Genomic DNA, 19,754 nt, shown 5'->3' with positions numbered 1-19,754 from the left:
CTGAGAAGCCTTCTTCTGTTTAGTAACCTGTTCTGAAGGTTTCAAAAAAAAAAGGGCAAAGGAAAACTTTTGCATATTTGCTGTTGAACACTGCAGGTTTCTAGGCATACATGTTGTTAATTAGTGTTAATTAGTGATAATTAGTTAATTATCTTTTTGAACCCAAAGAATGCTTGACCTGTCATAAATTAGTAGATTTCTGTCAATAGCAAATCCCTAAGAATTGCAACAGTGCTTGCTTATAAAAGCAGCCATGGATATAAATCGAAGTCCTAAATTTTCTAAATTTTAATGTTACTTTCATTCTCTGTTAACTCTTACTCTGTAATTTTTTCAATGTTGCAGTAGAGGACATGGCCAGTGAAATGAGATCTGGGGTAATTGCAAATATAGGAACCTTGAAAGAGTGAACCTTAAATGATACTCTGCTTCAGAGATCCCCATCCAGCGTACCACCTGTGAGTTACTGATTTGCCCAAGTATTGATCCCTTTCTCCTTGAGGCCAGCCAGAGGCCCCAGCTTCGTTTCCTTCTCTGGTTGGCTCCTCCGTTTACTCCATTGTACCCTACAGCGTTATTTTTTATATCTATCGTCATAGGGAAGAGGTTGGGAATACACTGCTTTCCTAATAGTTATTTGGGAAGTCTTTTTAACAGTAGTCTGGTCAGGATTACAGTTTACTTATATAAATTCATCCCAGTAAAGGTAGAAGAAAATTCTTAAGAGTGCAGCAGCAAGAAAAATCTAGCTTGTTAAATGCTAGTGAGGTCAAAGTGCTTTTCATCTCTTTTCACTTTTCTTAAAGACAAGGTTTTTTGGTTTAATTGATTTAGAAATGCTCTTTTGGTTGTACTGCAGCCTCAAAATGCCCTTATGTTAGTAGCTTCTGTAGTCTCTCCCAGGGAGGAAGACAGACACCTGAGTTTCAGGCCACTAGTTGATAGGTGGGTTTTTAAAGAAAGTGTACAGATTGGGACCTTCTTATAATGAAGTTTGGGATAACAGTAGTTTACTGTGATCATGGAAAGAGCACAGAGGGCTTACATCAGAAAATCTGAGTTTAAGTACCTATTATTTTGAGGGGAATTAAATGACAAAGGTTAGTGAAAGCCAGTTTATCAGCACATAGTTGTCAAAGAGTGAACATTCACACAAACACAGCCTTTTTTTTTACACTTTATTGTGGGGAAGAAGAACATAGACACAGAAGGTAAACACAGTGTATGTATACAGTTTAAAGGAAAAAAGTTAATGAATACCTGTGTGCCTAGCTTAAGAAAGAACATCACCAATGTCTGCAGTCCCTGTTGCACCCTCCTCCTTCCCCCAGAAGAAAATGTGAAGCTACATTCCATGTTAATCATTCCCCTTTTCTATATAATAGTTTTACCACTCATGCATGTATCCTAAAGTCTTTATTTAGTTTTAATTTTGAAGTTTATGAAAGTATCCTCTATGTATTCTTCTGTCATTTCTTTTTGCTCTTAACATTTTATTTTTGAGAGTTATCCATAACCCATATGTGAGGACATGATCCATTAATTTTCACTGCTACATAAAATTCCTTTATAGATGTATCATATCTGTTCTGTTGCTGGCTGTTGTGGTGTTTTGCTCTTATAAGCAGTGTCTTTGTGGATATTCCTGGACTTGTCGCCAAGGTATATACAGAGCCTCTTGGATGTGTCAGGTTTCTTGGCTCTATGGCGCACGCACAGTCACCTTAACAAGGTCGTGCTGGGTTGTTTTCCTGGGTGCTTGTAGCATTTTACTCTAACTGGTAGTGTGAGTTCACACAGCTCTTTATCCTCACTGTTAATTGATAATTGTCGGGTGATGTTTTGCCAATTGAGTATGTAAGTAATGGTGTTTCATTATGGTTTTAATTTGTATGTTAGGCTCAAAAATTAGTTGAGCTCCTGCTGTGTGTGCCAAACTCTTCTCTAATAGCACTAAACAAAACAGACGAAGATCTTGGCCTTTGTGGAGTCCTCCATTTTGGTGTGTGCGTTGAGGGAGAAAGGGGAGGAAGGGAATTAGTAAACTAATAAATGGGTAAAATAATCAGATGATGGTTAAGGGCTATGGAAGCAAAAGGATAAGACCTGGGTAGGGCATAGGAAGTTCAGGGGTGGGAGTGGGCAGCAGTGTAAACAGGACGGTCACGGAAGGCTTCATTGAGAAAATGACATTTGTACAAAGAGCTAATGGGAAGTATGTGGTACCTTCTATGTTATCCTGGGAAAGGACATTTCAAGCAGGGGAAGCAGTAAATGCAAAAACCCTGAGGGGAAAGCATTTCTGATTTGTTCAGGAATAATAAGGCAGAATGAGCCAGGTAGTGGATAGTAGTAGAAGGTGAAGGAGAGAGGTGGCCAAATCACAAAGGGCCTCTGATGGTCTTTAACTTGTACTGGGAAGGTAATGGGAAATGGAGATGTTATGGCCTGACATCTTTTTAAAGGATTGGTCAGATATTTGGCTAATTACTAATGAAAAAAGCATTTTTTTCCTGCTTTCTTACCTGTGAAATATCTATTCATGTCTTTTGATGTCATCTTTAATGTTCTTTGTGCTTTAGTGATTCTTAAGAGTTCTTCCTATATTTGGCATTCTTCTATATTTTGGGTTCATCTTTTATCAGCCGTATATTTTGCACATAACTTTTTCTAGTTGGTGATTTTCCTTTTTATTCCCTCTATAATGTTCTTTGAAGAACAAAAGTGGTATAGGCAAATATACTAAATGTGTCCTTTTATTCTTATGAACCTCTAGTTCATGTGAGTTCACTAATTACAGTCTTTGGATTAGGACACTCTTACCATTGATCCAGCATGACTCTCTTTTATTTATTTTTAGTAAATAATAAGTGAAAACACTACAAAAACTAGAATTGTGAAACAACTTAAATCCATCCATTTGATCTCTCCTGCTTCTCATTACCTAAGAGTAACCATCATCCAGATTTCAGCATCCACTCCTTTGCTCTCTGTTGTATATGTTTTCATCTCATTTATTAAGTATTTCTAAAAAGCATGGGTGCATATAAAGAACGAAGTACTGATGCATGCTATAAAGTGAATGAACCTTGAAAGTATTGTGCTAAGTGAAAGAAGCCAGTCACAAAATGGCACATATTTTATATTAAATATCCAGCACAAACCATAGAGAAAAGAAATAGATTAGTGGTTGAGGGGTGGGCAGTGTTGAAGTGTCTTGAACGCTTCAACTGAAGAGAGGAACTTGAACACTTCAACCTGATGGAACCTGAAGAGAGAAAGGTTCCTTTTTGAGAAGAATTAAATGTTCTAAAATTGACTGTGGTAATGGTTGCACATATCTGTGAATGCACTAACAACCATCAAATTATATTCTTTAAATGGCTGAATTCTGTGGTAAAGCTCTTAATATTAACATTGGTGTGGAGGGTGGATTTGTATCATTTGGGACTGATTTTTTACTTTTAAGTTCTTGATTCATCAAGAGTTGATTTTTTTTTTAATGATATAAGGTAGGAATTCAATTTCAACTTCTTTTGCATGGCAGAGCTTTTTAATTCTTCTTATAGAATAAATCTCTCCTTACCCCCAGAACTCAGATGTACCACCTCTGTCAGATACCAGAGTTTCAAACCTGTAAGGATCTATTGATTGGGTCCCTGATTTATTGGTCAGTAAGTTACTCTGCCTAACCCTGGGCCACTAACACTTTCTAAAACCGGGTAGAGAGCTTTACTGATTCATATATCCACCCTTGCCCTTGGCCAGCTGGTGACTGTTCTCTGAAGAAACCGAATGCCCCCACCACCGTGAGCAACTTGAAAGTGCTTGAAAGTGCTGCTTTGTGCAGACCCTTCAGGGGAGAGCCAGGTTTCAGTTAGGGCAGGAAAATGAAGAAAAGGTTCAGAGATACAGTGGTGGGTTTTTGCTGATGATGTACGTGGATTCCGGAGAACTTAGTGATGGAGAATTGAAGGGAGAAGGAGATGTGACAGAGGAGTGGGTGTGTGGGTGACCTCTAGATTAGACCGTGGCGAGGCTGTGAGTGTCGAGGGTTAGGGAGGGAAGAGTGTCTGCTGTTGCCATGGATGCACCAGCCTTGCTGTTCTATTGCTCAGTCGTGTCTGACTCTTTGCAACCCCGTGGACTGCAGCACGCCAGGCTTCCTGTCCTTCACCATCTCCTGGAGTTTGCTCAAACTCATGTCCATCAAGTCAGTGATGCCATCCAACCATCTCCTCCTCTGTTGTCCCCTTCTTCTGCCTTCAATCTTTCCCAGCATTGGGGCTTTTCCCAGTGAGTCAGCTCTTTGCATCAGGTGGCCAAAGTATTGGAGCTTCAGCTCAGCTTCAGGCCTTCCAATGAATATTCAGGGTTGATTTCCTTTAAGATTGACTGGTTTGGTGTCCTTGCAGTCCAAGGGACTCTCAAGAGTCCTCCAACACCACAGTTCGAAGGCATCAATTCTTCGGCGCTTAGCCTTTTTTATTGTCCAGCTCTCAGTAATCATCCATACATGATTACTGGAAAAGCCATAGCTTTGACTATATGCCAGCCTAGTCACCTCTTAAGCCTTTTCTAGGGAGGGGCATAGTTACTTTACATTCAGGGCTTCCCCTTGACTCCTCTTGATGTGAGTTTACAAGTGAGGCCAGTGTAACTAAAGAATATGCTGTTTTAATCCTAGGGCCCAGGGCCCCACTTCTGAACCCTGTCATGGAAAGAGTTGACTTTATTCCACAGTGCTGTCTTTGTCCCTGGCTTTTAAAATACTTTAGTTAGTATTCTAGAGTTTCACTATGGTATATATCTAGGTCATTTTTTGCTTGGTAGCTTTAATCTTGCTTAGAATTAATTGGATACCCAGAATTCTGAAGATCAGTAACTCCCCATTCATTTAAACATTCCAAAAACGTCTCAGCCCTTTTCTCTTAAAATATTACCTATCCATCATCTTTATTTTCTCCTTCTGAGAATCCCATTTGATATGTGTGGTATGTTCTCATTCTGAATCTAACTCATAGTTTCCATATCTTTGAGTGTGTTGTGCAGCATGCTAGGTAATTTCTTTTCTTTCTTTCAGTTCATTAATTTTTTCTTTACCCCTGTCTGCTGTTTATCTTGGTTGACTTTATCATTTCAGTTGCTTTTCATTTCTGGAAGTTTTTTCCTTCCTCTAATCTGTCTTATACCCTTAATAATCTTATCTTTTAATTTCTTTTGTTTCTCTAAAATGTGCTGACTTTATATTCTGTATAATTCCAAAACCTTTAGTCTTTGTAGGTCTGACTTATTTTGTTTCAATTTACTCTGGTTCATACTGAATTTTGATTATGATCTCATTGTTCTTGGATCTTTCTTTACCTATGGGAATTCTCAGAGGCCTGAGTCAAAAAAACATGCTTCTTTTAGAGAGTATTTGCCAGGTACCTAAGGGCACTCCCAATCCTGGACCAATTGAAACCAAATTTTTGGATTAGGGTTTTGGAGCCGCACAAATGGTGTGAATCCTAGCCACAAACCCATGGATGTGTGGGCCTGTGGTTATAAATTCTCTGAGGGAGAAAATATGTTTTTACTTCTTTTGTTCTGCCCGTGGCCAAAGCCAAGAAAGGCATGTATTCCTTCTAAACCATTGGAGGAGGAGCATCATCTCCTAAAGGACCCTGGCCTCATGGTGGTGGTCTCTGCTGAGGCCTGCAATCAGATCGAGCTCCAAACTCAGTCCCCTGCCTCCTTGGCTAGCAGCCCATTAAAACCCAAGATCCATGCTGAACCAGAGCAGATTAATGTATGTTCCCAAGGAAAATCCCTACTTCTAAGCTAGTTAAACATTTCTCTTTGAGCTTTCTTATTTTGACTAGATTCCAAAAAATTCCCTTAGCTTCCTTATGTCTTAGCCATTCATTTAAGTTTTCATTTATTTCCTACCTTGTCTGTAAACATTATGTATAAAAAGTGACAATAGAAAAATAGTTCTGCAGTCTTCTTTGCCACAAATTAAAGAGCAGAATGGCTTCATCAGACTTGGCGAGAGTTTTACTCTGTGAGTATTAAGGACAGCTTGCTATTATGTACATTGTGATCACAAGCTACTTAAAAGGCAAAGACAACATACAAATAAAGTACAGACAAATACAGGAAACAATAGCTTCATAATGAAGCCCAAATGTCTTATATTTGAAGTCAGCTTTGTAAGAACATTTGATTCTAAGAAGCAGAGACAGCTCAGTTCACAGCGAAATGAATATACTTGCAAATGGAAGACATCCTTCTATGGGAGAGTAAAAGGGGTTTCAGAAGAGGGTAGGGGATGATAAGCTCGAATTCAAGGCAAATGTAAACCAGTTGCTACCCACTGAAATGGCTTTTAGACAGTGAACAACAATAAAAAGCCTTAACATTTATTCATTTAGTGCATATTTTGGAATGTCTTCTTTGACTACCTCATTGACTTTTTTAGGAGAAACAGAATTAAGTGTTATATGAGAAGCCTTCCCAGTCGAAATAGCTTACCTATACTACTCTCTTAGCTTTATTATAACCGTCTGTGTTGTTTCCATGTAGTAGATGTAACAGTATTCTGAGAGTGTTAAGTGCATACAAAGAGCTTTTGTTGGCTCTGTCTGGCTGATTGGTAAATTCTGTTATTTACTATTGTTCCCAGGGCTAGTTGTTATTTTACTTTTTAATTTCATGAATTATTGCTCCCTGTCTGTAAGGTTGGGAACAAATTTGACTTATGTATCCTTTCAGTTGCATTTGCATTCATTCAACAGAGCATGTGCTATGTAGTAGGCCGTCCACTAGCATAGGGTTACCTTTGTTGGGGTAAAAACATAAGCAAGCTGTAGCCTCTACCGTCATGGAGCTTGCAACCTAGGAAGGGAGACAGCCATTAATAATAGTGTTTAAAAAAATCACACAAATAAATGTAAAGTTGCAGCTGTGTTAAATAGAGCAGAATAAAAGAACATACTATAAGAGTTTAGGAGAAAAAGAGTTACAGAAGTTCAGATTATGAACCAAATTGTGAACAATGTTCTAAAATTCCTGTGATAAATCTTGAACCAAGTTGAAAACAGTTCAAATCTTTATCTTTCTCATTACAAAGATTTATAGTTTTGCATATCTGATACACTTGCAGGATAAGTAAATATCTCTCTCCCCCTACCACTGGAGAAAACTGACCAGTTTGAAAGGATATTTTTGACGTTGGTGTTCCTCAGGGCATGGTTGGTTGTTTTCCTCTAGAAGCCCTCACACCCAGAGTGAATTCCTTGTTGGGAGCTCAGCTAGTGATGGTAGTCAGCTACATTTCAGAAGCTACTTTTGGAATTTGAGTGTTACCATGGCCTCATTTAAACATACAACATACATAAAGATTGAACCACAAGTGTTCATAAATATTTTCAGTGGACCCTGAGTTCTCACATACATTTTTTAAAAGTGCCAGTTTCAGCCTATATCAGAAATCTTAAAATATTTATTTTATTTCTATAAACAAAACCAACTATAGTACCTAGTTGAGTTATTATAAATTATTATTCATGTCCTGCCCTTTGAAGACTTTTCAAAATTTGAAATGAGCTAGGTCAGAAGAAATGTATATTCTTATTTTAGTGGCTTTTGAAAGAATATTTGAAAGTATTTTTGTGTGTATGCAAACTGCCAAAATAATTCTGAATAAATTGTACTTAAATAATTATTGTTAAACTGGAGTCATCTTTGTTCATGGTTGGTTTTAAAGAGCTTCTCACCCCTTATTTGTAGGATTATTAATGTTATTTTTAACTAAGTCAACAGCCCTTGACTATATGCTTAAAATTTTTAAAAAACAAACTTGCACAAAAGTAGACATTTATAATGAAGTTGTTTTTCAGTCACATAGTGGCTGCTCTCAAATGAGGCTAAAACTGTCTGAAGAATGTTCTTGTGCTTATGCCAAGAAGCTTCTGGGATGGGCATATTTTTAAGAATTTAGAATATAAACAGCTGTGATCTGTGGCAAGAGATTTAAATGACCTCATGATGACAGCAAGAACAAAGCATTTTTAAGTTATCGTGGTGGTGTATTAATTCATTGCACTGTGTTTGTCATTCTACTATTTTGGTGTATTAATAAGGGAGAGCCAGGCAAAAAATTTCAGACTGGATTTAACTAAAGATGCTATTTCTTTATTGTTATAAACAAACTAAATACCAGGAAAATATTTCCCAAGAATGATATTTCATGAATTATTCTAGAGCTGTAGCTCCTTAAAAAAAAAAAAATTGCATGAACCATTTCGGGATGAAGGCCATTTATTTAGATCCTAAAGTTTTGATTCATTTTCTGTTGGAGAGACTATGTTCCAAACATTAAAGATCAAACACTTGGCTTGAAAGAAGAATTTTTTCTTCAAGACAGATCAATTAAGTGCTTAGTAAGTACTTACTATGTGTCTGGCACTATGCTAAATATTATGGGATACAAAAGAAGGTGACTTTAGCTGCCTTTGTTCTGGTTGAAAGAAAAGGCATACTCAGTTGAAATTGCTGAAGTAGGAAAGACATTATTATAATCATGTACCAAATAAAATAATTCATAGTTTATGTGACACAAACATTGAAATACAGCCCTTCTTTTCAGAAGTGACTTCTAATCATTGTCAATAACAGAAGTTCTCAACTCAGAACCACTGAGTTGAGATTTTTCTCCCCAAGAGGACACTGGCAGTTCTGGAGAAATTTTTGATTTTCGTGACCGGGGCTACTGGCTGCTAGTGTAGATAGACCAGATACATTGCTTAACATCCTGCAGTGCACAGGATGGCCTTCACAACAGAGAATTATCTGGTCCAAAATGACAGTCATACTGAAATAAGAAACCTTCTTGTAGTGCCTACAGATGTCAGGGCCAGTACGTCTTGAAGCTGGGAGACAGACTCCCGCCTTCCTTGAGACCTCTGTTGCCCTGTAATGCTGTTTGCCTGAGGCCCTTTGGGCCCTTCCACAGAAATGAGCATTGAAGATCTGTAAACTTTTGAACATTGTAGACAAGTTTTTCTAGCACAGTGTTTCAGAGAGAGATTCCATAGTTCTTACCAAACTATAAGGATATCCATGTCCCCCTAAAAATGTCAGGACCCAGTCGTCACATTGGAGTAGTTCATAGAGATTGAGACCCATTAAACCAGTGGTCTAGTCGTGTAAAAGAAACACCTTCCTTAACATCTTGCCAAGATAGGAGTAGAGTTTATGTTTCAAGGATTAAAATTAACCAGAGAATACGTTTTGGTGGGGTGGGAGTGGGGGGACTCTAAATATATTGCTTAATTTAGTATTTTGGAGTAGAAAAATCTTTCTTTGTGCTTGAGGAAACTGTGGTAGAATACCTTAAAGATTATTATTTAAACATAGTTAATAACAGCACTGTGCATTTAGAATTTGACTGGACTCTGTGCTGACCCACAGGCATGACATATAAATTATTTTATTTTCCTATTTGAAATCAACTTGTTTTGTCAGGATTTGCTGCTTTCTCCCAAGTGAGTACCAGTGTTTACATTTCCTAAGGTGCTATGTATCTGTTGATTCAGTCAGAGATCTGGACATGTTTTCTACAGTTCACATTTCTCCTGAAAACTGCTTAGTAAAGTGAACTATGTTTTTCTTACAAGAAACATTTTTGAATTGAGAGTTGAGTTTCTGATTTGGCATCCCATAAATCAGAGAGTATTGTCATAAATCAGACATACCAGTAGAGTATCATGAAAACTAAGTAACCTTGAGTATGCTTATACCTTAATGCTTTTCTAAGTTATAGAAATTTAGAGATTAATTCTTGGTTTATAAGCCAAAGAGGGGACCTTTGAAAATCATCTGTTCCAGCTGTCTCATGCTCTTCTTCGGGGCTTAGGACCCAAAGTATGACTTTCAGTTCTTTTGTGCATTCGGTCTTTTACCAGATATTTTCTTTAAGAGGAAGAACAGTGTATGTGGGAGGAAGAAGTTGTATGCTTCTGATCCAGCCCAGCCTCACTTTGCAGATAAGGAACCTGAGACCCAAAGCTTTAGATTTTATTTGTGGACTATGCATTTCTTTATTCTCGATCAAACCAGCATTTCAGGTGTATCTGGTAATAGTATAGAGGATGATTAGGAGTTAAAAGTCTAACTCTATATAGCTTCCTTATTCTGTGTTCTTAGGTAAGCTGCTGAATATCCTGTCTCAGTATACTCATCAGGGAAGAAGGGAATTATATCCTTAGAATGGTTTTTACTTTCTTAGAATTTAGAGTGTATCTGGGAAGATGATCTGGATTGACCTCATCTCTCGAATCGTTCCATTAATTTTGGAATATTAAAGATCCCTCTTTCCAAACTGAACATGACCTCCCAAAAATACTCCAAAATAAACATTGGTTTTATCAAAGGTGATAACACAGTCCTCACATTTCCTTTACTGTGGCAGTAGTAAGGTCTTCATGAACTGATAGATCAGCCTTGGGGCTTTTCTTTCTTCTCACCCCTCTCTAGTTACTGCATTAGCCACAGAGAAACATCTCAGGAACCGCAGAATATAAGGAGCAAGAACCCTATAAGAGCGAATAACATCACTGAAAGAACGTAAACCATGCAAAGTGGAATCTGAACTTGATGGCCCTTTTGATCTTAAAGATGTGCACTCACAGAATGAGTCCTTGAGAAGAAATTACAGGAATTCTTTCCTCCAGGGGTATTTCCACAGAGATGGCCTTACTAATCAATTTTTGTTAGTCACCTGTAGTTTCCAGGGAATATAAGCTTTTACTTGGGCAACAGAAGCAAGTAGAAATAACTGTGTTAAAGACCAGTTACCTTTCGAGTCTCAAGTGGTAAATTACATACCAAGAAATAAAGTTTGAGCCTAAGTGAAGGAGTTTTCTTTAGTAGCTTGACCATATATTTAGCTGCTGAGTTGGTTTGTTTATCTGTTTTGGTTTGGTTAGGTTTATAGTTGTTTGTTTTTAGTAAATAGCTTTGATGTAGGTTGATATTACATTCCTCTGTGACATTGGAGTATTGCATTTTTTGTTTCTCTAGTAAATATATTAAAATAATCTTTTTTGGTTAATTACATTTTTAAGTGAGTGAAGATACAACATTTTAAACTAAACTACTTGTGTTTTCCCTTAGGCCTTAAAGAAAGTGCAGAAGAGATGGTCAAAAACAAATTGGAAGGAAAGGATAAACTGACCCCTTGGGAACAATTTTTAGAGAAGAAGAAAGAGAAAAAAAGACTGAAAAAGAAACAAAAGGTATCAATAATTATGATTGAATAATTATTGAACAGCCACTAAGTATCAGAAGATGCCAGTGCTTGGCACCCATTGTCTCATAACGTAACCACTCACTGGGGTAGGTTAAGTGTTTTCTGCAAGGTTACACAGTGATGTATAAAACCTATAAAAGATCAGAGCCGCTGTAACCGCTGCCCACTAATATTTTACATTTATGTGCTACCTCAATGAAATGCATAGTTCAGTTGATTTCTAGATGTAAGACAGTTTGATTCTGTTCTGTGTTTGTGAGAAAGAGAGGTACAGACAGGCATTTTTACTTGGGGATATATATATAGAGAGAGACATTTTCAGAATGAATGAAATTTTTTCTGTGTATTTCTCAAGATGCATTTTCACTCTTTGTGAAATTTTTCAATATTTGCATATAGATCTTTTAACATATTGTCATTAGATCCCTTTTTTGAAGATATTTTGTCTGTGCTAATATGTTGTCTGTGAAAAATCTGATTTGACTCCCATGATTCAGAAATAACATCTTTCCAGAGTTAGAATCCTTAGTAATAACAGAGACACTTAGGGTTCCTGCCAATAAAAATATTCTGTCTTGTCAGTGAAATGCAGCATCCTAGCAGTTCATTCATTATCTTAAGATTATATCACTAGTCAGAGAATTTCACAACCTGAGAAATCTTAAATGATTACTTTTAGTCCAACCCTGATGTTTTATATTAATGGTTGTAGAAAATGAAGTGATCCATCTGAGAATATGCGCCTCGGTAACTGCCCGGCTGATGCCGGAATCCAGGTCTCTTGCTCCAGGGCTCCTTCTACCGCACTGCGCTCCTTCTCTCTGTAGATATGAGCACTGCAGTACTGAAGGAGGGCTACGGAATGCAATGATGCAGTGGGCTGATTTTTGTACTCCTCTTAACACTCAGTGTTTCTGGAAATGGATAGAAAAATGAGGAAATGAAGTCAGAGCCCTGCCTACATTGATATTCTGCCTCTCCCAGGCAGTAAAATATCTTTAAAAGAGAATATTTCCACAAGTTATTAAGCCATCAGTTTAATGGAAGACTTAGAAGTGGGTCTTCATGGGGTCAATAAAGTAGTCACTCTTCTGTGAGACATTTAGCAGCTGTTTTTTTTTTTATTTTGATTTTTTCAGTTTCAAAAAATTTTGATTTTTTCATTTGATTGGTACTTTGATATTTCCTTGTGCTTTTACCCTTTGCTTTTATTGAGCTTAGAATGGACTAATTTTATCAATGATATTAAAAATAGGTTTGTTGAGTGCTCAGTTCTAGACTGAGTGCTGGACTTGGTGATTCAGCATATCTCCTCCATCTCATGAAATTCTCCACATACAGGAGAATCTGAAGAATTCAGGTTAAAAATATTTTTCCCCAACTCTTTGTCACTTCAGTTTGATACTGAGAGATTATTACTGAAGAAATGAATACATGCTTATTTGCCATAGTTGATATAGCTATAATTTAGATCTAAAAGAACAGTTTTAAAAATATGTAAATAAAGATGTAGTTAGATATATAAGTATTTTAGAATCTTTGCTATAAACTGCATATTGCTGCTAAACCTATTATAATAATTTGGTGAAAAATTCTTAGAAGTCCTTGTTCTTAAAAGGATAGTAATACCAAAATGAACATTCTTTAGGGTTTGGTGGGTCTTCTTCAGCATGTAGGATAATGTTTAGCAATGTGCATTCTAGATGTTTTCCTTAAAATGACTCATATTGTAGATTCCTGGAGATAAACTCCATCTGGTTAGTCTGATCTTAGTTTGCATATATTCTGTTTACTTTATAGACTTGATTTTTTTTTAACTTAAATATACTAATTTAGTAAACTGTTCAAATTTGATTAGGGAAAATGTAACCAATTGATGTGCTTAAAATTAGTACAAAAGTTTTCGTGAATGGATTATAGATAAAACAAAGTGTTGAAATTGGGTGATGAGAACAGGAGGTTTATTATACCTTCCTTACTCCTTTTGTATTTTTGAAATTTCATAACAAAGAATCATTTTCTTTAATTAACCAGCAGATAAATTGCATTAAATAATGATTTGAAAGATAAGCCACAATGTACTTGTTCAGTCGCTCAGTCATGTCTGATTCTTTGTGACCCCATGGACTGCAGCCTACCAGGCTTCCACAGTGCACTACTTCATGCTGTTGTTAATCACTGCCATTTCTCAATTTTCTGAGAGATAAGGCTACCTCTCTTCACTGATCACCCATCCAAAAGTATTCTTTTCCTCAAATGTGTTTTATTTTTGTCTCTTCTGGAACTTCCTATCTTTATTATTACTATATACCTTTGTTGTTTAGGGCTTCTCTCATAGCCCAGTCGGTAAAGAATCTGCCTGCAATGCAGGAGACCCAGGTTCAATCCCTGGGTCAGGAAGATCCCCTGGAGAAGGGAATGGCAACCCTCTCCAGTATTCTTGCCTGGAGAATCCCATGGACAGAGGAGCCTGGCAGGCTACCGTCCATGGGATCGCAAAGAGTCGGACACCACTTAGTGACTAAACCACCACCATACGTTTGTTTATGTGGCTAATTTCTTTTAATAGATCGTAAAATTTTTGAAAAGAGAAACCATATATCTGATAACTGTTGTCTCTCTCAAAAGCCCTTTATAGTTCCTGCATTTATAAAGTATTCATAAGTATTTGTTGAACAAACAAAGTTAATCAGAAGTTATTTTGTAAACTTAGCCATTTTTGAAAACTAGTTTAATTTTAGATTGAACTGTTTGGTTTAAAAGAAATTAGGTTTTTCTTCACATTTATTTGTTTTGGTTCTTACAATAAACTGTATTTATTTTTTATATTCATCTTTAAGGCTCTTGCTGAAGAGGCCAGTGAAGATGATGTTCCCTCTGATGTTGATATGAATGACCCATACTTTGCTGAAGAAGCTAAAAAAATAGGTAAGCCAACCCATAATTGTAATTTTCAGTTGAAATCTAAAGCGAAAAAGGTGACATGGGTAGAAATAATGTAAACTATGCATTCTTTCAAAATCCCTAGAATTTGTGTAGCTCCCTTGTGGCTTATAAGCAAGTTTGTCCTGTTAGATGTAACCACTGGTCAGATAGGAGGGTCAGCATGTCCCCTGTACATACAAGAAGTAATTTCATTATGTGAAGCTTTGGGTGAACATGATTAATTTCACAGTTTACTGAGGATTCCTTTCTGGATTCTAGGTAGATTGATTATAAAAGGATGAGGAAAAAAAGGAAGTCATATCTTTGTGTGCTTTCACTGCTTTTATATAACACATCCATTCCAGGTCTCTCTTTGCAAAGTCTGTGAAGAATTGGAAGTATGGAATAAATCCATTTGTGTTTATGTGGATATGTTAAAATTTTTACATGGCTTGCATGTGTGAAACGTGTATATGGTGGGAAAACTTTTTGGCTCCAGTTGACCCAGCATCTATGTTTCATTTTATCCCATTTCATTTATTCTGCTTCATGATTAGCTTTCATGTAGCTGAAAAGCCAGCTTCCTCCCCTTTTTCCTTGAATCCCTAAATAAACTCTCAGGTATCTGATTTCCAGTTTCCAAGGAGCCTTGTTTCCATTGCACATGCACCAGTCAGTTCTCTCCTGAATGCATTCATTCTTACCTTTTCGTCCATGTAAATGTGTGTGTATAAATATGTATGGTAAGGTTCAGACCATACTTGGACAAGTCAGTACAGGACCACTGTAAGCTTTTTCCATTTGTTCTCATGCATTTTGCCCTTCCTTGCTCTGCATACCACACACATGAACCCCAAAGGCTTGCTCCTGGAGCAGCTCCAAGCTGGCATTGTAAGAAGGATTTTATGAAGTTTCCCTGCTTCTCGTCCCTTGTGACTAGTGGGCCAGAATAGTTCTCTACAGGAAAGTCAAAATTGCTCAAAATTATTTCCTGGTTGTTACAGCCTTTTAGTACTGATGTTTTACTGATGAAAAAGGGAATCAAGATGAATAAACTCTATTATAGGATGTGAGATTCTTAGGAATTGGAAAGGGAAATGGAAACTTAACATATTCTTCTTATCATACCTGAGCAGTCATTTCTAGAAGATGATGGATTTTAGCCTTATTCTCGCATTTCAGGAAACCAAGTTTATAACGGAGAAATGTGAAGCATTATCGTTTCCTTGTTCTCATTCCAAAGTGCTTCATTTGGCTTGTGAAATCTGGTCAAACTGCAGAACTCAGAGTAGAATTCAATGAGTAAGTTATGTAGCGTGGTGGCTTAGGGTAACTTGTTTCTTGGAATCAGCACATTTAAATTGTGGATAGTTTTCTTTAAAGTTAGTATCAAAAGTTCCAAAGGAAAATACAGATAAAGTTTGCTTGTTTTCAATATACTTTTGATTTCAGAATAGTTCCTAGGAATAATAATTTATATCTTGTTTTCTTTTAAGGAAAAAGTGATTTTTTTTTTTAATTTACGTAAAAATTAGACCAAGACATGGTCTCACCATATATTGTTTATTCATTCTTCAATAAATATTTTTGAGTGCCTGCCAGGTGCTAAACACTCTGGTATGCTAGAGATACAGTACTAATAATACAAGCAAAGTTACATCCCTCAGAGTTTATGGTTTTAGGGAAGGGAAGACATGAAGTGGTAGTTTAGTCACGAAGTCATGTCCGACTCTTGTGACCCCATGGACTGTAACCCACCAGGCTCCTCTAACTATAGGATTTTCCAGGTAAGGCTACTGGGTTGCCATTTCCTTCTCCAGAGGATCTTCCCAACCCAGGGACTGAACCTGGGTCTCTTGCACTGCAGGCAGATTCTTTACAGGTAACAAATAAGAATGTTATGAGAATAGGATCAGTATTCTAAAGGAACTAATAGGATAATACAGAGCATGTACCAGAGAAGAAGGAGCGAGGCTTTCTTATATAGGGCAAGTGAAGCAAGCTTCTTGGAGATGGTAACATTTGAAATGAGATGTGCAGAATGAGGAGGAGTCAGGCACGGAGAGCTGGGGGAAAGAGCATTGCAAATGAGGGGAAGGTGGGTAGAACAGCCATGAGGTGAGAAAGAATGTGTGGTGGAATTGAAAGACACCATTGTGGCTGGAATGTGGGCAGAGGGCAGTTTAGTGTGAGGCAGGGCCTTGTGTCACAGCGACAAATTTGGGTTTTACTCACTGATAGTGGGAGGCCACTAATGGGTCTTAAAGCAAGGATGTTACGTGGTGTGGTATGTATGTAAGCCTGCTCCTCTGGGTCTTGCGGAGAACAGACTGAAGAAAGCATGCTGAGAGCTGGGAGACCAGGCTTTTGCAGAGGTCTAGACAAGATGGTTAGTCTACACAGCTTACTAGTAATATTTTCAAAGAAGGAAAGTGAATGGGATTCTAGATATATTTTGGAAGTAGACTTACCAATTTTTTATTTGGATAAGGAAGAAATTTAGCATGACTCCTAGATTCTTGTTTTGAATCTCTGCAGTTGTTGTTTAGTCACTCAGTCATGTCCGACTTTTTGTGACCCCCCCCCCCCCCCCATGGACTGCAGCATGCCAGGCTTCCCTGTCCTTCACCATCTCCCAGAGCTTGCTCAAGGTCATGTTTATTGAGTTGGTGATGCCATCCAACTATCTCGTCCTCTGTTGTCCCCTTCTCCTCCTGCCTTCAATCTTTCCCAGCATCAGGGTCTTTTCCAGTGAATCAGCTCTTCACATCAGGTGGCCAAAGCATTGGAGCTTCAGCTTCAGCATCAGTCCTTCCAGTGAATTTTCAGGGTTGATTTGCTTTAGGGTTGACTGGTTTGATCTTGCAGTCCAAGAGACTCTAGAGTCTTCTCCAGCACCACAGTTCAAAAGCATCAATTCTTCGGCACTCAGCCTTCTTTATAGTCCAACTCTCTCATCCACACATGACTACTGGAAAAACCATAGCTTTGACTAAACCTACCTTTGTCAGTAAAGTGATATCTCTGCTTTTTAATATGCTGTCTAGGTTTGGCATAGCTTTTCTTCCAAGGAGCAAACATCTTTTAATTTCATGGCTTCAGTCACTATCTGCAGTGATTTTGGAGCCTCAGAAAATAAAGTCTGTCACTGTTTCCATTGTTTCCCCATCTGTTTGCCATGAAGTGATGGGACTGATACTATGATCTTAGTTTTTTGAATGTTGTGTTTTAATACGGCTTTTTCACTCTCTTTTACGTTCACCAAGAGGCTCTTAGGTCCCTCTTTGCTTTCTGCCATGAGGGTGGTGTCATCTGCATATCTGAGGTTATTGATATTTCTCCCAGCAATCTTAATTTTAACTTGTGCTTCATCCAGCCCTGTATTTCTCATGATATACTTTGCATATAAGGTAAATAAGCAGGGTGACAAATATACAGCCTTGATGCACTCCTTTCCCAATTTGGAACCAGTTTCGTGTCCCATGTCTGGTTCTAACTGTTGGTTCTTGACCTGCATACAGGTTTCTCAGCAGGCAGGTCAGGTGGTCTGGTATTCCCATCTCTTTAAGAATTTTCCCAAAAAAAGAACTTTCCAGAGTTTGTTGTGATCCACACAGTCAAAGGCTTTAGCATAGTCAATGAAGCAGAAGTAGGTATTTTTCTGAAATTCTCTTGCTTTTTCCTGTGATCCAACGGATGTTGGCAATATGATCTCTGGTTCCTCTGCCTTTTCTAAATTCACCTTGAACATCTGGAAGTTCTTGGTTCACGTACTGTTGAAGCCTAACTTGGAGTATTTTGAGCATGATTTTTCTAGCATGTGAAATGAATGCAGTTGTGCAGTAGTTTGAACTTTCTTTGGCATTGCTGTTCTTTGGGATTGGAATGAAAACTGACCTTTTCCAGTCCTGTGGCTGTGATTATGTTCTTCTATTTACTGAGTTAAGGAGAGGGAAAGGATCAGTAAGTAGTATATAATTGGTCTAAGATGTCAATCAAATATCTACATGGAGGTATTAGATTAACATTTATATATGAGCCTTGGAGATCAGCTGAATTGCAAATATATACTTAGGAATTGTTAGCTTATAAATAGTATTTCAAACCACAGAACAAGAGGTAGGAAGTGTTGGTGAGAGAGGAAGATGCATGTTTGGGCCCTAAAATCAAGAGCCTGCATAAAGTACCCTATCCTGGAGACGGTATACCTGGAAGGTAGGAAAGTTTAAGAAACTGAGAAGGAACAGCTGTGAAATAGGAAAAGCGTTTCTGAAATAGGAAAAGCGTTTGTGTTTGGAAGGGTATATAGTTCAGTTCCCATGGTTGAGCAGGACAGAGACATTCTAAGCCAGATGGACTTCAGTATGTTTATAACAGCTTTACCCCAGGCAGTCCCAGAGCTAACTTACTGTTCAAAAAATATGGAGAAATCAAGTTCCCTGACTGATGCCAGACCTGGTATTTGGCTCGGGTTAGGAGCCAATATGAGTACCAGAAATCTTTTTAAATTCTTCCTTCTCTTTCTTCCCTATATACTCTAAATTTGCTGTATTCTTTCTATTTTATTCTAAGCTGCAAACTCAATATTAGATGTGAGTTTTGAAAATGTACTTCTAGAATGAGTTAAAACATTTTTTTTTTTTATAGAAATGAGATGGTGGGATAATGTGCTTATTGCTATCTAACTGCATAAACTCTAATAAGATTTTGTTTTTAAGAAGTAGGGGTGAATTAAAGTATATCACATGTAAATATACCCTATTAGAGTGTATCCTTTGTCTTGACAACTTTAGATATTTGATAAAATACCAAGAAAACCTAATAAGGTGAGACTTCCTGGCAATCTGTTGGTTAAGACTTCGTATTTCCAGTACAGGGGGCACAGGTTCAATCCCTGGATGGGAACTAAGGGGGAACTAAGATCTCACAGACCACACAACATGATGGGAAAAAAAATCTAGTAAAGTATACGTACTTGGTTCATTCAGCCAGTATGCTGAGTACTTACAGTATACTACTCATATGTTACTTTACAGTTTACAAATGGTTTTATAAGCATTTTGTAACTCTTCAAGTGCATTGTAAAGACCAGAGCCAGGATCCATATGTGTCAGAGCTGGACACAAGGACTTGCTGGCTTTCCAGGCAAGGCTGAATGCCTTGGTTCAGAGGAAGATACACAGGCTGTATATTGTATCTGATTATGAGTCAGCGCTCTTGGGTGCAGGAGCTTGCTGCTAAGTGTGAATCATTAGGGGACTTACCTCTCCCATCTGGTAGGTACAGAGACCAGTCTGCCCTCCAGTGCGTTCTCTTAACTGCTGTCCCACAAGAAGTGCTCAACTGAACACTCTGAGAGAACTTTTTTTACAGGAACAGTTCTCTCACTTTACAAGTAATGGAAAATGAAGTTATAAAGGTAACATTTCAGAACAGGGACTTTCATTTCCCCAGTAGTCTTCATCTAAATTAGGTCTGAAAACTTTCCAAAAGGAAAATGCTTTTTTTTTTCTTAAATAAATGAATAAATAAA

General features: G+C 37.6%; 1 protein-coding gene across 3 annotated transcripts in view; it reads left to right on the top strand.

The window, feature by feature from the left end:
* The window catches only part of ESF1 (ESF1 nucleolar pre-rRNA processing protein homolog), a 52,446-nt gene that overhangs the window by 25,339 nt on the left and 7,353 nt on the right, over positions 1-19,754 (top strand). For all 3 annotated transcript variants that reach the window (XM_020908778.2, XM_020908777.2, XM_020908776.2), the window contains exons 10-11: positions 11,161-11,282; positions 14,137-14,224. In XM_020908778.2, coding sequence (XP_020764437.2) covers positions 11,161-11,282; positions 14,137-14,224 — 210 coding nt within the window. The remainder of the gene's footprint in view (positions 1-11,160; positions 11,283-14,136; positions 14,225-19,754) is intronic.

Source organism: Odocoileus virginianus, chromosome 9 (genome assembly GCF_023699985.2).
Source record: "Odocoileus virginianus isolate 20LAN1187 ecotype Illinois chromosome 9, Ovbor_1.2, whole genome shotgun sequence".
Lineage (NCBI taxonomy): Eukaryota > Metazoa > Chordata > Mammalia > Artiodactyla > Cervidae > Odocoileus > Odocoileus virginianus.
The sequence above is the reverse complement of the archived record's forward strand: the minus strand, read 5'-3'. Positions and strand labels throughout refer to the sequence as shown.